The sequence below is a fragment of the Macaca nemestrina genome, chromosome 2, assembly GCF_043159975.1.
Source record: "Macaca nemestrina isolate mMacNem1 chromosome 2, mMacNem.hap1, whole genome shotgun sequence".
NCBI classification, from domain to species: Eukaryota; Metazoa; Chordata; class Mammalia; order Primates; family Cercopithecidae; genus Macaca; species Macaca nemestrina.
In genome coordinates this window covers 46,534,504-46,548,654 of record NC_092126.1, presented here as the reverse complement: position 1 = coordinate 46,548,654, position 14,151 = coordinate 46,534,504, and the positions used below count along the sequence as shown (strand labels likewise).

Genomic DNA, 14,151 nt, shown 5'->3' with positions numbered 1-14,151 from the left:
TGGGTTCTAACTCTATCCCATTTGCCAGTCTGTGTCTTTTAATTGGGGCATTTACACAATGTACATATAAGATTAATATTGTTATGTGTGAATTTGATCCTATCATTATGATGCTAGCTAGTTATTTTGCCCGTTAATTGAAGCTGTTTCTTCACAGTGTCAATTATCTTTACAATTTGGTATGTTTTTGCAATGGCTCATACTGGTATTTCCTTTCTATATTTAGTGCTTCCTTCAGGAGCTCTTGTAAGGCAAACCTGGTAGTGACAAAATCTCTCAGCATTTGCTTGTCTGGAAAGGATTTTATTTCTCCTTCGCTTATGAAGCTTACTTTGGCTGGATATGAAATTCTGGGTTGAAAATTCTTTTCTTTAAGAATGTGGAATATTGGCCCCCACTCTCTTCTGGCTTATAGGCTTTCTGCAGAGAGATCTGCTGTTAGTCTGACAGGCTTCCCTTTGTGGGTAACCTGACCTTTCTCTATTTAAAATTTTTTAATAACAATTCCAGACATTCATCAAGAGATATGCTTATTTTCATGCACCTACTAAACACCTACTAAAACGGCATCTACAAATAATGAACCCCCTTCCAAATAGAGTGAAGAATCACTAAATTAGAGAAACATCTTTACTGAGCTCTAGTAATTTCTAATTCATAATGAAATATATAGACTAGTCACTAAACCTTTAAAACCACTGATGCTATAAGAAATGTAGACAGCATCCACAAGCACTAAAAGTGCAAGAAATTTAAAAACTGGAAACATGTACACACATAAACACAGTATTTTAACTGGCTTTTTATTTATTACTGATAAGCACAAAACAAATTCCAAATGCTGAAATAACCTATAATCTACCAAGATCAAAATCAAGTATTTTATGTGATCAATAAAAAAATGTAAAATCAAAGAAATTTAGAGTTTAACAGTACCTCAATTGTAAATCCCATTCAATCTTATTAGTACAGTGTTAAATGATTTACCTAAAGTCACACAGGTAGTAAGAAGCAAATTTAGGTCAAGCTATAATTACCTTTGCAAGAGTCAAAATGGATTCAAAAGATAGATTAATACAACCCCCCTCAAGCCAATATCCTTCTGTTGAAGTTAAACTTTATTAGTTTGGGGTGGCTTTTTTGGGTTTTTTGTTTCTGTTTTTGTTTTTGCTTATTTACCATCTGTTTAAGAATTTTTCAGATTTTATAAAGGTAACAGGTTATATATTACATAGCAGCATTCCAGAAGCCATTATGCTGGAAAAATAATGTAAGATTGACTATTTACCCTAAGTGATCTCCACCTAGGCTGAGACCTAAAGGAAGAGTTTAATATTAAGCAGACTGGAGATGGGGCAGTTTAGGCACATGAAAATCTTCTCAGAAATGAATAAAAGACCAAAGCAGCTGCAGTGAAATGAATGGAGAAATGACTTGAGGTAATGGAATCTGGAAAGTGAAGCAAGGACCAGATCATGTTGGGACTTACAGAATCAAACAGAAATCTTCAAAACAGGCTTTACAGCGTGGTCTATATGTATGTCATGCAAAAACAAACACACGTCAAAATCTTAATGTTCAAGATTATCTTACATACTGAAATCAAACAGTATGCTATGGTATATTTATTCTAAAAAACAAGTCTTTAAAATATCACAATAATGCCCTTTGATCAATATTCATCATCCTGCCAGGTTAATAAGGCCATTTCACTCTATCATGTTATAACACAGTCATGAAAAAGGTAGACATGGAATATATGAGTAAAGATACATAAACGAATACATTTTGGTTTTATTTATTTACTTACAAACAATAAATGACATAAGACTAATAGATTAAAATAGAGTCTACTTAAAAGTGCTTGCATTCTTTTTTCTCCTACATGACCAAAAACATTATATACTAAATTTAAAAGATCAAAATTCCTTTTATACAATATAAAATATTTTATAATACTTCATTACCTCATAAGATTCCACTAAAAGGAACATAGCTTTGCAGTTGGCCTTAAGAGAGAAAACAAATACAGACCAAGAGATGTGTTACCATGCAAGACTGATTTTTGTTAAAGTTGAAAGTTCTTAGTATAAATAAACTAACTTCAAAAAAACTATTAATAAAACATACAATCTAAAATGTGAATATCGATTTTCTACATAACTGGCATTTCTACAAAAAAATTAAAAAGTTTAAGCTTGAAAATACTCTTACAAAGTATATGTCATCAAAAGGATAGAAAACATTTAAAGGGGCCAGGCACGGTGGCTCACACCTGTAATCCCAGCACTTTAGGAGGCCGAAGAGGGCAGATCACCTGAGGTCAGGTGTTCAAGACCAGCCTGGCCAACATAGTGAAACTCATCTCTACTAAAAATACAAAAATTAGCCAGGCGTGGTGGTGTGCACCTGTAATCCCAGCGGCTGAGGCAGGAATTGCTTGAACCCGGGAGGCAGAGGTTACAGTGAACTGAGACCATGCTACTGCACTTTGGCCTGGGTGACAAAGAGAGACACCATCAAAAGACAGACAGAAAAGAAAGAAAGAGCTAACTTAAGTTTTAAAATTATTTTTTAAAGCCCAAATTTGAATGAAATCACATTGTAGTAACACACATGTTGTAACAGCTGTTCATAAAGATTAGTCAACTGTACTGGTGACAGACTAATGTGTTCACAGTTTGGTGAACTGTCTGGAGGGGAGATATAGTAAAATTACTGGGATGATTTAATGGTTACTGAATTTTTGCTAAAATTTCTCTAAGATCTTAGCTTCTTAATTTATACTGCTAAATAGCAGCCAAAATCCATGGCAAATACTGTAGAAGCTTAACAATTTCAAGATTTTAAAGTCCTAGCATATGTCCCATTTATTTCATGAAATAATTTTCTGAATGCCATTTTCCACCCACCTCAAATTCCAACGATATTAAGCAATGCCTTGGAAATAGTAAAGTTGTGTTATTTTACTGAATATCATGTCCAACAGCTGTATCTAAAATTGGAAACTGATGTCAAAACACATTTTTAAAAAACTAAATTTAACAGAAATACATTATCTTTTAGAATCAATTGCTTAAGAAATGCTGCCCCCACCAAAAAAAAAAAAAAAAAAAAATCACTTGTTCACAGGTTTTAAAAATGCGTAAGTTTACTAGTGTCAACTGACCCTTACTGTGTCCCAAGGGTGTACAGATCAGTTCCTGGCGCTATTGACCAATTCCACATAATTACTGTCAGATCTTTTCACTTCAGAGTTAAACCTCAAAAAAAGCATTAAAGAAAAAATACAAAGAAGACACTGAAGCATCATACTTACTTCAGATTACAAATATTTTAAGATTCTGTCTAAGTTCCAGACTTAACCTGTTTTTTTGTACTACCATTTACAAATGTACTAAATAGAATTATTAAACTATAATAATGATTTACAGAGAAAAAAAAGAAACTATTTGCTTTTTATTTCTTAATCCTTATCTAAACCCTCTTTCCTAACATATTCATTCTATTCAGTATACTTCATATGAGACAAATCCTTAACCCCCTTTTAAACTGCTATTCTTAAAAAATTATAGCCTGAATAGGTACATATGATGTATGTATATATAAGGACGGTGACATTTCAATGTCTGCAATAAGAAAAGTAGGATTTTTACATTTCTAAGACAGATATCAGCATAATGTACTAAAGAACTTTTAACTATTATGCTGACTAAAAATGGAATAAGCTGATTTTCAAAGACATAATACACTGTAAAAAGCTTTACAGCTGAAAACATTTAACAGATATTACTTGAATAATCCTTTCTCCTTTAATCTTTAAAACAATCCTGTTAGGTAAGTATTAACAACCCCATTTTACTGGTGAAAAAAACTTAGAATCTGAAACATTAAGTGACTTGCTCAATACCATCCAACAACTTTGTGGTAATACAGAATGTGAACCGGATGCTCTATCAATACTGTCTCCTCCACCCTTCCTCCCACTCTCCACCTCCATCTATTGGCAAAATCTCTGAAACATTCCCTGGTACCATTCCTATCAATATACAATGAGATGTCCCTCCTTGAGTCATGTGACAGTGTATATATACACCTTTTGTATAGGGCTTATTACATTACATGGATTGTATATTAATTAGTCACTTGTGTACCTACCTCCTACATAGTAAGCTACTTGTTTCCTAGGGCCGTTTTTCCATCTTTTCAATCCAAATGCCTTGTCACAGATTGTAAAATGAACAGACAAATTCAGTTCTTTTGGTTATAAATTCAAAAAGTTCCCAAGAATTTCACAGACAACTTCCTATCACCTTATACTAACCTCACCTTACACTAATAATTTTCAGTCATTTTACAACCATTTACTAAAGTTCATCAAGTGTATTAGAAAAATGCAAGATTTAAATTATAAGGCCATGATTTAACGTATAGGTAATGAGTGAAAGTGAAGAAAGAAAAAGTCAGCATTCTGTGAAGAGTCAGCAGCAATGACAGAAAAATAGGAAGTAAGCCAGAGACCACAAACCAGAAAAACAGAATAAAAACCAGTTTGACAATCCCCTGGGAAGCTGGACACCCATGTCCAGAAGACCTATAAAAACAAGCTTTCTATTTCCCAACATGTGTGAAGAATATGTGCTAACCTATGCAATGGAAATATAAAGAATAGTTCAAAGACTAGACAAACGTATATAAAGAACAAAATTCAGAATGGTCAAAAGATATGGATACGTCCAGAAACTAGACCAGGATGCCAAATGACTTTGCTCTACTGATTCGGAAGTGATGCTTTCTTAAGAGTGATTGTCCGTTTCTAGGGTCTTTGTAAAATAAAAGTCCCCACCCCCTTTTTGGACTTGAGGTACACAGAATTGTTTTATTATTTTTGTTTAATGGACTCTCAGATGAAAAGCCACAAAAAGTCCAAAAACTTACAAAATTCATTAGATTAAAAACTGCTCTACTAGGAACCATCTCCAATGTGTTTTGAAGCCGAAATCTAGGAAGACAGTAACTAAAGAAACAGCCAGTGAAGGAGAAGTAGGTGGTTCCTTAAGCTGTTGTTTGAAAAGAAAAGATCTTGCACACTATTGCCTCACAAGATCCTTAGCTACCCTTAACTCCACATATTTCCCCTTAAAGGAAGGTTTTGGTTTTGGTTTTGGTTTAATCTGATTTCATGTGTGTAGGGGGTGAGAAAAAAGGCTTGAAAGACAGCATCCAACTCCCAATCCCCTTTCAGAAGAGCTTAATTAAACCCACTCGTTAAAGTCAAGTTCAAAAGAAAACAACAACAAAAAAAAACCCAAATTTCTCAAGTCAAGAGTTTGGAAGCCCCAGAATGTTGGGGCTGAAAGGAGCTAATCCAATAGCTTCATTCTATAAAGAGGAGAGTGAGTCCAACAGTAAAAATCTATCAACTTTTCTAAAGTACCATTAGCTAAATAATCTATTTGTTTACTTCAAAAACTCTATTGTTACCAGTGAACTTAAAAAAAATGTTATTCCCTATATAAATTACTTTTAAGGGCAAAAACATTCATTGAAGGTTTTCTACAAAAAAAAAAATAAAGTAAAAATGGACAAAAATCAGTATAACTAAAGTATGGTTGATATTCAAAATCACTGTTATTTTTAAGGTGATCCATACCCCACATGAGCTTCAAAACAGCTGATCAAATGCACCAGGCAGTTACAATTACCTTTACTTTATTTAATATCTAACATTTATGGAATGCTTACAATTTGTCAGATACTACGTGAAGTATTTTGCATGTATTACAGCATTTACAAGAACAGAAAAACAAGCTTAAAAGCCATAGCTTAATGATAGTCACATACTATAAAAATAAAGTAAATCCTACTAAAATTATGATTCAGAAAATGTAAAGCAAATGAAGTTCCACAAATAGTAAAACTCCCAGCTCTTCCCCCTTAACAAAGAACTTTCTCCATTTCCTACAAACAAGACCATCTTCACTACATCCAGGTTATAAAGTCAGAGACTCTGTCTGAACTTCAAGAAATCCAGACAGCATTTCTCTTTCTCTCTTTCTGTAAGTTCAATAGGTGAAATACAAATACTGATAGAAAAGTTATCAACCATAACTTGTCGTCTTGTCAATTACTTCAATAACTCAATTTTTGAATACTCCAAGACTCCTATTTACACAATATAAAAATCAACAAAGTTCCTCTCCTCCATTTTTCTCCATAGGATTACAGTATACTTGGCACTAAAATACACCTCTTAGTAAAGTAAAAATGTGAAGATGAAAAGAGAGTATTAGAACAGAAGATAAAGGTACTACTAGCATTCTCTTGTTGCTTGATGTTTATAAACATTTTTTTGAAGACAATAATTCTATGGGTAAACTGTTGTAAACTAGTGAAACTATCCAACAATAGGAAGAAAGCCGTACTCTCAAGCCATTTTATATAGGGAAATTTATATTACAAATCTATACAGCCTTACATAGATAAGGTATGTGTGTACACATCTTACAGACACTTAGTATCTTTCACCTCTCCTTTCAAGGCATAATAGCAACTTCAAATTTTACTTTTTTTTTCCAAATCAGAAGAGGTGAGTTTAATGAATTAAATTCATAAGTATTTTTCAGTTCTTAACCACCTTATCAAAAGAAATTTTTACATGCTTATTCTGAAGCATTCTTAATATACTGGAAGTTTTGTTAAGAATACTTTGATGAAGTCAGTTCGAAGACTCTTTTTCCCCTAAAGTTGTTAATTTCTGGACAATGTAAGAAAAATCTAGTTTGTCACCAGCTGTCCAAAAATTCGACAAGTAGCTCCCTCTCCTGGAGGAAAAAAGTGAGTTCCTCTTAAAGCTGTAAAACATTTGTACTCTTAAAAAAATTTTTTTTTAATACATGAAGTAATAAACAGCCAAATCTGAGTTTTTCTATAAGTATCAATTAATATCCCAATATTACTGTAAACAGCTATAAACAGTTTTATAGAAACCTGTATAAATACTAAAAATGTAGTTTCCCAGCTAACAAAGGTAATGAACATCATAATTTGACTTACTGTACAGCAACCTTTGTACTTGACCACAGAATGTTGAGATACCTTCCATTTTGGTGGTTTTATACAATCATCAGTCCTCAAGTATATTGTTCAGACTTGTAAATTCACTAGCTTTTACCAAAGATCAAGTGATTCTACAAAGAAAGCAGCAGCTCTACGAAGACTTTTACTTAAAAATATCTTCTTCCTCTACTTGCTTGTTAATCCAGTTTTAAAAAAATAACATGCCTATATGACTGGTTGGTACTAAAGACCCCTAAATTATACTACACCACACGTAATTAGCTATAATTATAATACATATATTAGTATTAGTACTATTGCCGGGAACCGGGTTGTGTAAATTTAAAATGTAATTTACAAATCTCACACTCTAAAATGTTGAGACATGTTTCATCACATACTAAAAACAAATTGTTATCCTATGGTCCATCTATTTACCCACTCAGAGCAATTGTGCCATTATGTGTCATATATAAGAAAATAATTGGGCATTTTCAAAAAAGGCTGTTTCATCACTAAAGATGAGAAGAGATAAAGAGTACGTTTGAGGGAAAAGTTAAACAGAAAACAAGATAAAAGCACACTTTATCTCAACTACAAAGTAAACTGAGAATGCCATGATAAGTTCAAACTTAAAAAAATATAAAACCTTCCTGCACAAAGCACAAATTTACCTTAGCGTAAAATCAGATGCCAAAGTTTCTCAAATTCAATGCTATGACTACACTTACAAAGAACTGGCTACACAATGTTCTTAAAATATCAATTCTACTATTAGTTGTTACTAGTACACCACTATTCAAAATTACCTAATAAAAAAATCTTTCAGTAGGGACGCCAGCATTTTAAGTATAGTAAATGTATATTACACTAAGATAGCTTCTTGCTAAATTTTTGGGTCTCAGAGAATTTGTCCAGGTATCTACTTCAGCAAATTGCTAACACAATCTCCATGAACCAACCTTGTTAATATAAACAAGGCTTTTTTTCTTTTTTTAAAGATAGCTTAATGAGAAACTTCAGTTCAAGTGTATGTACATCACAGATATAGGCTAAACCTTTAGAGACTGACTAGTTTGGAAACTACTGAATAAAGAAAATTTCATGGAAAGTTTAACCAGTTTTATGCATCCATTCAGTTAGGAGATACAGCAGTATTTAAAATACACTCTGACTTTAAAATTAACCCAATACACATAGCCTCTGATGTCCTGAAATTTATTAAGACCCACACTAAAGTTTCATTTGAGGCAAAATATTTGTTTTACATTATTTGGCTGAACTAATCAAACGAAGCTGGTTTCTTTTGGCTAAAATGGATAGTGTGGAGCTTGAGAAAAGAAAGTAATATAAATAAATCTGCACTTTCCTATTCATGCATTTTAGATTAAAAAAAAACAAACAACAACAAAAAAAACACCCTGTACAAACCCTCCAGCCCTCAGTGACATTCTTAAAAACCCAGAAAGAATGTGAAGTATACCAAAATTACTTGTGAACTTTAAATCATTTTTTTCTCTTGTCATGGAAAGGAGCACGGTAACTTTTCCTGTAGACAGCAAGAGAAACCACAACCCCACAGCTGTAATCACTGTTCAAGGACACCGCACTGAAGCCGGGTGGGAATGTGCAGAAACAAGTAAATACTCCGAAAGTAAACAGTGTTTTTGTTTTTTGTTCTCTTTTTGATGTCACCAGTAAAGAGATTCCATCCTATTCCCCTAAAAGACACATTACTTTTCAGAATAAAATCAGACGAAAGCAAATAACGCAATTGGCGAAAGGCAAGAATCTCCTTCCCTGATACTCGCTCTGGCCTACTATTTCATCTCCCTTCAACTAGATTACCAGATGAATAGGGCAGGTCACAGGATCAGGATGAAAATGTCCTTCTGGCCTTAAGCCCTCCCAGCCAAGTCCGACGCTGTCTTACTTTTCCTGTTTCTCTGATTCTAATCCCACCCAAAGCTCGGCTCACGGATTAACCCCACCCCGGCCACTGTCCCATTCTCCGACTTCATCCTCCCCAACTTGTCCCCGAATTAGCTGTCCAAATGACTGCCAGGTAAATGAGGGAAAACAAAGACTCTGAGACCGAAGTTAGGCCAGCCACCAGCGCCAGAAAAGAAGAGCGAACGCGGTGTAAAACACTTCAGAGGAACTAAGAAAGGGTCCAAGGGCTCGTGAACAGCCTGCGCCGCGGACCTGCAAGCCCCGGCAGATAAAAGCAGAAAGGCAGGGAAGCGAGCGGAAGGAAACTCGCGGCAGAGACATTTTGGGGAGCGTTAAGAGACGCACTCCCTCTGGCGTTGAAGGATCCGCAGTCAAATCCGAAATGCGCCCGAATCTAGGTGACAAGAGCATACTCTCCATCAGCCGAGTCGCCCTCGGCCTCCCTACACAGCCCCGGGGCTCCCCCGGAGCCGCCCCTTCCCAAGCCTGCACCCGGCCCAGCCTGGCCGAGTCCGAACTGGCGGCGAGCGCGGGCGGAGCCACTTCTCCCGACTCCGGTTCCCACGCGCGGCCCCTCCCAGGACGCCCCCCGCCCTGGCTCCGCGCCTACCTGTAGCACCAGCGGCTCGGGGTTGAAGGCCAGGGTCAGCAGCAGCTGCATGCGCTCCGAGTCCTTCAGGTTGCGGAGCAGGAAGCTGCCCGAGTCCTTGGTCTCCGCGTAGCGGCGCACCAGGCGGTCGAGAAGGCGCTGCGAGGGGCAGTGCACCAGGTCCGACCAGCCCTCCACCGCCTCGGGCGTGAGCAGACGCACGTCGCCGTTGAGGCGCGCGAACTCGGTCCGGGGCATGGCTTGCAGCAGGTCGCAGCGGGGCCGGCCGGTGGCCCGCTTGCAGATGCTCTGGTCGAGCTGCGCCAGCTCGCGCTGCGAGCCAAGGCGCTTGAGCACCACTCGGCGGCGGCCGCCCTCGCGGGGCTCGCCGTACTGCGCGAAGTACACGTTCTTCACGTTGAGGAAGTCCAGCAGGCGCAAACGGCCCCACGCCTCGAACACCACCTGCCCGTTGAGGAAGCGGCGGCACCAGCTCGTGCCAAAGCACGCCGGGCACTTATTGAGCTGCAGGAAGCGCCGGTCGGTCAGCTCGTTGCGCTGCCAAGAGGCGAGCAGCGACGGCGAGTGCAACACCATCAGCACCAACAGGCTGCCCAGCGCCGCCAGCTTCAGGGAGCGGGACAGGCGGCCCAGCTTCGGGGGCACCAGGCGCCACATACCGCCCGCCCGCCCGCAACGGGAGGGCGAGGGCACCCCCGGGGCGCCCCCGCCGCGCCAAGACCCGGAGAGCTACCGGCAGGAACCCCGGGCGAGAGAAGGAGCGAGCGCGGGGGCTGGGGTGGAGGGCGGAGTAGGTGTGTGAGAGAGGAAGACGGGGAGCGGGAAGACGCGGGCCTGAGCGGGCTGCGACTTCTCCTAGTCAGTAGTCTCCACAACTCTCGAGCTCCCTCTTCCTAGCTCCCCGCCCTCCGACTCCGGCGGCGCCTCCTCCACGCCAGCCAAGTTATAGAGGAGCGGGAGGGGGAGGGAGCGCGGGGGCCCGACGGCCGCGCGCCCGTGCCCGCGCGCACGCGCACTGCCGGCTTGGCACGAGAGCTGCGGCGGCAGCCAGCCACGACGAGTGGGGTCTGCGAGGAAAGGAGGGACTCGCGGAAGGGGAAGAGGAGCTGGGATGTCTCACACCCACAAGCGGGAACGCACGTCCCAGAGCCGCACACCCCTGCTTGTGCGCGTCGGCTCTCCTGAGACCGAGAAGGGGGGCCGGGGGCGGGGCCAGGGGGCGGAGCTAGCGCGTTGCGCGCCGCCCGGAAAGCGTAAGCGCGGGCTCGCGGGAGCGGCTGTGGGGGCGGTTCAGTGAGGGCGAAGCTCGGGCTCTCGAGGTCTGGGCCTGAACTCGCGGTTTCTAGTTTCAGAAAGACTCTTAGTTACAGTCATCTTTTATGATTATTGTGGTTTACTGGTGCCTTCCTTTTACCATTGTGGAAACGGCCCTTTAAGGGAGGAGGGAATAAGAAGAAATGAACTGAGGAAGTCTATTGCAGTTCCTTTCCTCCGAAGGGCGCGCGAGGCGGAGGCAGAGCTGGCGCGATTGCCTCCCCCGCCTTATATGGGTTGCTTGCGCGCCTGGGGGCGGGGCGAGGCCTGGGAGTGCCCGACCGAGCTTGTGTTCCCCGCAGCTCGTGCGCCTCACGGTAGGGGGTGGGGCCTGCGGGGAGACGGTAGGAAAGGCGCGAGTGGTGGCTGGCTGGTTGGAGCTTCATCTTTGGGGTTGTGTGTGTAAAAGCATTTAAAATTTTCTTGAGTGGGCACAGAAAAAAGTTCTCAAGCCAACGTCTTAAAGGGAAAAATAGGATGAAGGGGAACCGACGCGGCCTGGTGTCGCCAGGACGTCTGCCTCAAGCGCCACGAAGAAGCCGGAAAGAGCTTGCCAGGCTTGCCTCTGCTCCCCGCTGGCTGCCACAGCCAGGCCCCGGAGCCCTGCGGTTCCTCTCCGCGAGGCGGATTTCCCGGCGCCGCCTCTGAGGCGGCGGGCCGCGAAGCGTTGCCCTGGCGGTAGCCCTGGGGACCCGGGGCTGCTTGGCGCTCCGCACGGTTACGTTGACTCAGTCACCCCAGACTGTGAAAGTAAGGTGCAGATGCCGCACGAAAGCACTGTGTTTAGGGATAAGTTTTAGGGGACCCAGACTGTTTAGGTAGCGCCAGTGATTACATTATTATCATGCTTTTCACTTTTAGTGCTAGAATAGTTAAAATGAGAAGTGATTTTTAGTCTGAGGGACAGGTGGTTCCCGATAGGTTATTAAAACATCTGAGTCTTAACTGAGTTAATTTTAGGGATTGAACAGTGCTTTTAGAAGACCATGGTCACTGGCATGTATAGATCAACTCTTTACAGCAGGTGAATAAGAAACATCTATACCAATGCTTTCAGTATTGTTTGATTGTAACAGGTATTTGTTACAAAAAAAAATTTCTTAGAAGAACTCAGATTTTGAAAAACTTTGAGAAATTTAATAAATTCAAAACACGTGATTTTGTAACGATTTGCATTGAATACAGACACAAATTGAAATCTTCAAAGCTTTGTAGAAATTGACTTACTGTACTTAAGTTTGGCTGCTTCTACCTAGTGCCTTATGCTACCTTTGGTGGGAATTTTATTTAACTTGCTTTCAAATATTCCCAAACTCCATATAATATAGAGTTAAAAGCTCAAGTGAGATATTCTTAGGAAAAGGAATTTGGTGATGGTTCTGGAGACCTGTGCTGTAGTTCAGCTGTGAGGCTGCTGCTGCTGCTGCTGAATTGTAAACAAAGGGAGTTATTACTTAACTACAATTTTTTTCTTTCTGACATCTTTTCTATCTGCCTCATGAATTTGTTCGATTAATACTAGACAATCCATGTAGAATTGGTTTAAAACAATAAAAGTACTACATAAGTTGCCATTAAACCGATTAAGCTGAGAGCACCGGGGCATAGTGACACTATTTAGGTAACTAGTAACAGGATTAAGGAGGTACCTGTACTGCTTCTTTGTATGGAATAGGTCTTTGGAGTTCCTAAACTATTCTCAGCCTCCAGATGCTTGGAATTGTATAGACATCGCTTGAAACATGGAAATAAAACGCGGTTACTAGTCTACGCAATTTGAATTTTGAAAAATGTTTGCTTTGCATCTAAGTAGTTTACTTTTGTTTAAAAACTGATCTTTTCAGTTAAATTTTCTAGACGTTTATCAAGAAAGATAGTTTTCAAGAACTTAATATATTCATCAAAAGGAAAAAAGTCTTAGAACTATATAAGATAAACGTATAGTGTTCTAAAGTGCCATATTAGGGTTTGCAAAAGATCTCTTAATTGGGGCCGGGTGCAGTGGCTCACACCTGTAATCCCAGCACTTTGGGAGGCCGAGGCAGGCGAATCACGAGCTCAGGAGATCAAGACCATCCTGGCTAACATGGTAAAACCCTGTCTCTACTAAAAATACAAAAATTAGCCAGGCATGGTGGTGCACGCCTGTAGTCCCAGCTACTCGGGAGGCTGAGGCAGGAGAATTGTTTGAACCCAGGAAGCGGAGGCTGCAGTGAGCTGAGATCATGCCACTGCACTCCAGCCTGGACGACAGAGCAAAACTCAATTTCCAAAAAAAAAAACTCTTAAGTGAAGGTTAATGTGCGTTACTCACCTTTCCCATAAACTACAGGATGCTTTCAACCAGTGGATCATTTAAAGTTCTTGACCATTATTTTAAATAATGGTAAATAATGTAATTTCCAGTGCACTGTAAAATATTTTACAATAACTATCACTGTTTTAAATGTTATCAAATGGAATTAAATACCATAGTAGTTTGATACTAAAATCCATTTTGATAGTCAAAGTTTTACATTGTATGACTATTCTATTCTCTACAGCAGTGGTTCTCAGCAAGGGACTGTTGCCTCCCAGGGGACAGTTGGCAATGTCTGGAGACATTTTTGGTTTCATAAACTAGGGAATGGGATGCCACTGTTGTCTAGTGGGAACATGCCAAGGATGCTGCAAAATATCCTACATTGCAAAAGACAACCCCCAACAATAAGGAATTAACCCACTCAACATCTCAATAGTGAGCTGTTGAGAAACCCTGACTGACAAGAATTCTATGTAGTACGGTTTTAGGCATAAGCCTTATTGGTTATCCTTTCCTGCAGCAAAAAAAAATATGTGTATACTGTTGTCTCTTGAACAACATAGGTTTGAATTGTACTTACACACAGATTTTTTTCAACCGAATGAGGATCAAAAATATAGTATTTGCTGTATATGAAACCCAAGGACAGCTGACTTTTACTGTAAGCAGGTTCTGCAGGACTGACTGCAGAACTTGTGTATGAGAGGATTTTGGTAGACGGGAGACCCTGGAACCAATCCCAGGTATATACCAACAGACAACTGTATTTAAATTTTGTGCATATCCTGTGATCATAATCTTCTAAATGTTAACATAGGAATTTTTTGTATCATTACAACTATTATTAGTGTTCAGCTGATCAAAATAACATAAATATCCCAATTTGAATAAATAAATACAAAAAGTAACATTT

At 40.0% G+C, this 14,151-nt stretch overlaps 1 protein-coding gene across 2 annotated transcripts in view; it reads right to left on the bottom strand.

Moving 5' to 3' along the window:
* Positions 1–10,790, bottom strand: part of DIPK2A (divergent protein kinase domain 2A) — a 53,176-nt gene extending 42,386 nt beyond the window's left edge. The window contains exon 1 of one of the 2 annotated variants that reach the window (XM_011721705.3): positions 9,623–10,790. In XM_011721705.3, coding sequence (XP_011720007.1) covers positions 9,623–10,279 — 657 coding nt within the window. In that variant the 5' untranslated portion in view covers positions 10,280–10,790. Of the gene's footprint in view, positions 1–8,907; positions 8,994–9,622 lie in introns of those variants that run through there. The other variant, XM_071091075.1, reaches the window with a different exon arrangement.
* Between the last annotated feature and the right edge of the window lie 3,361 nt (positions 10,791–14,151).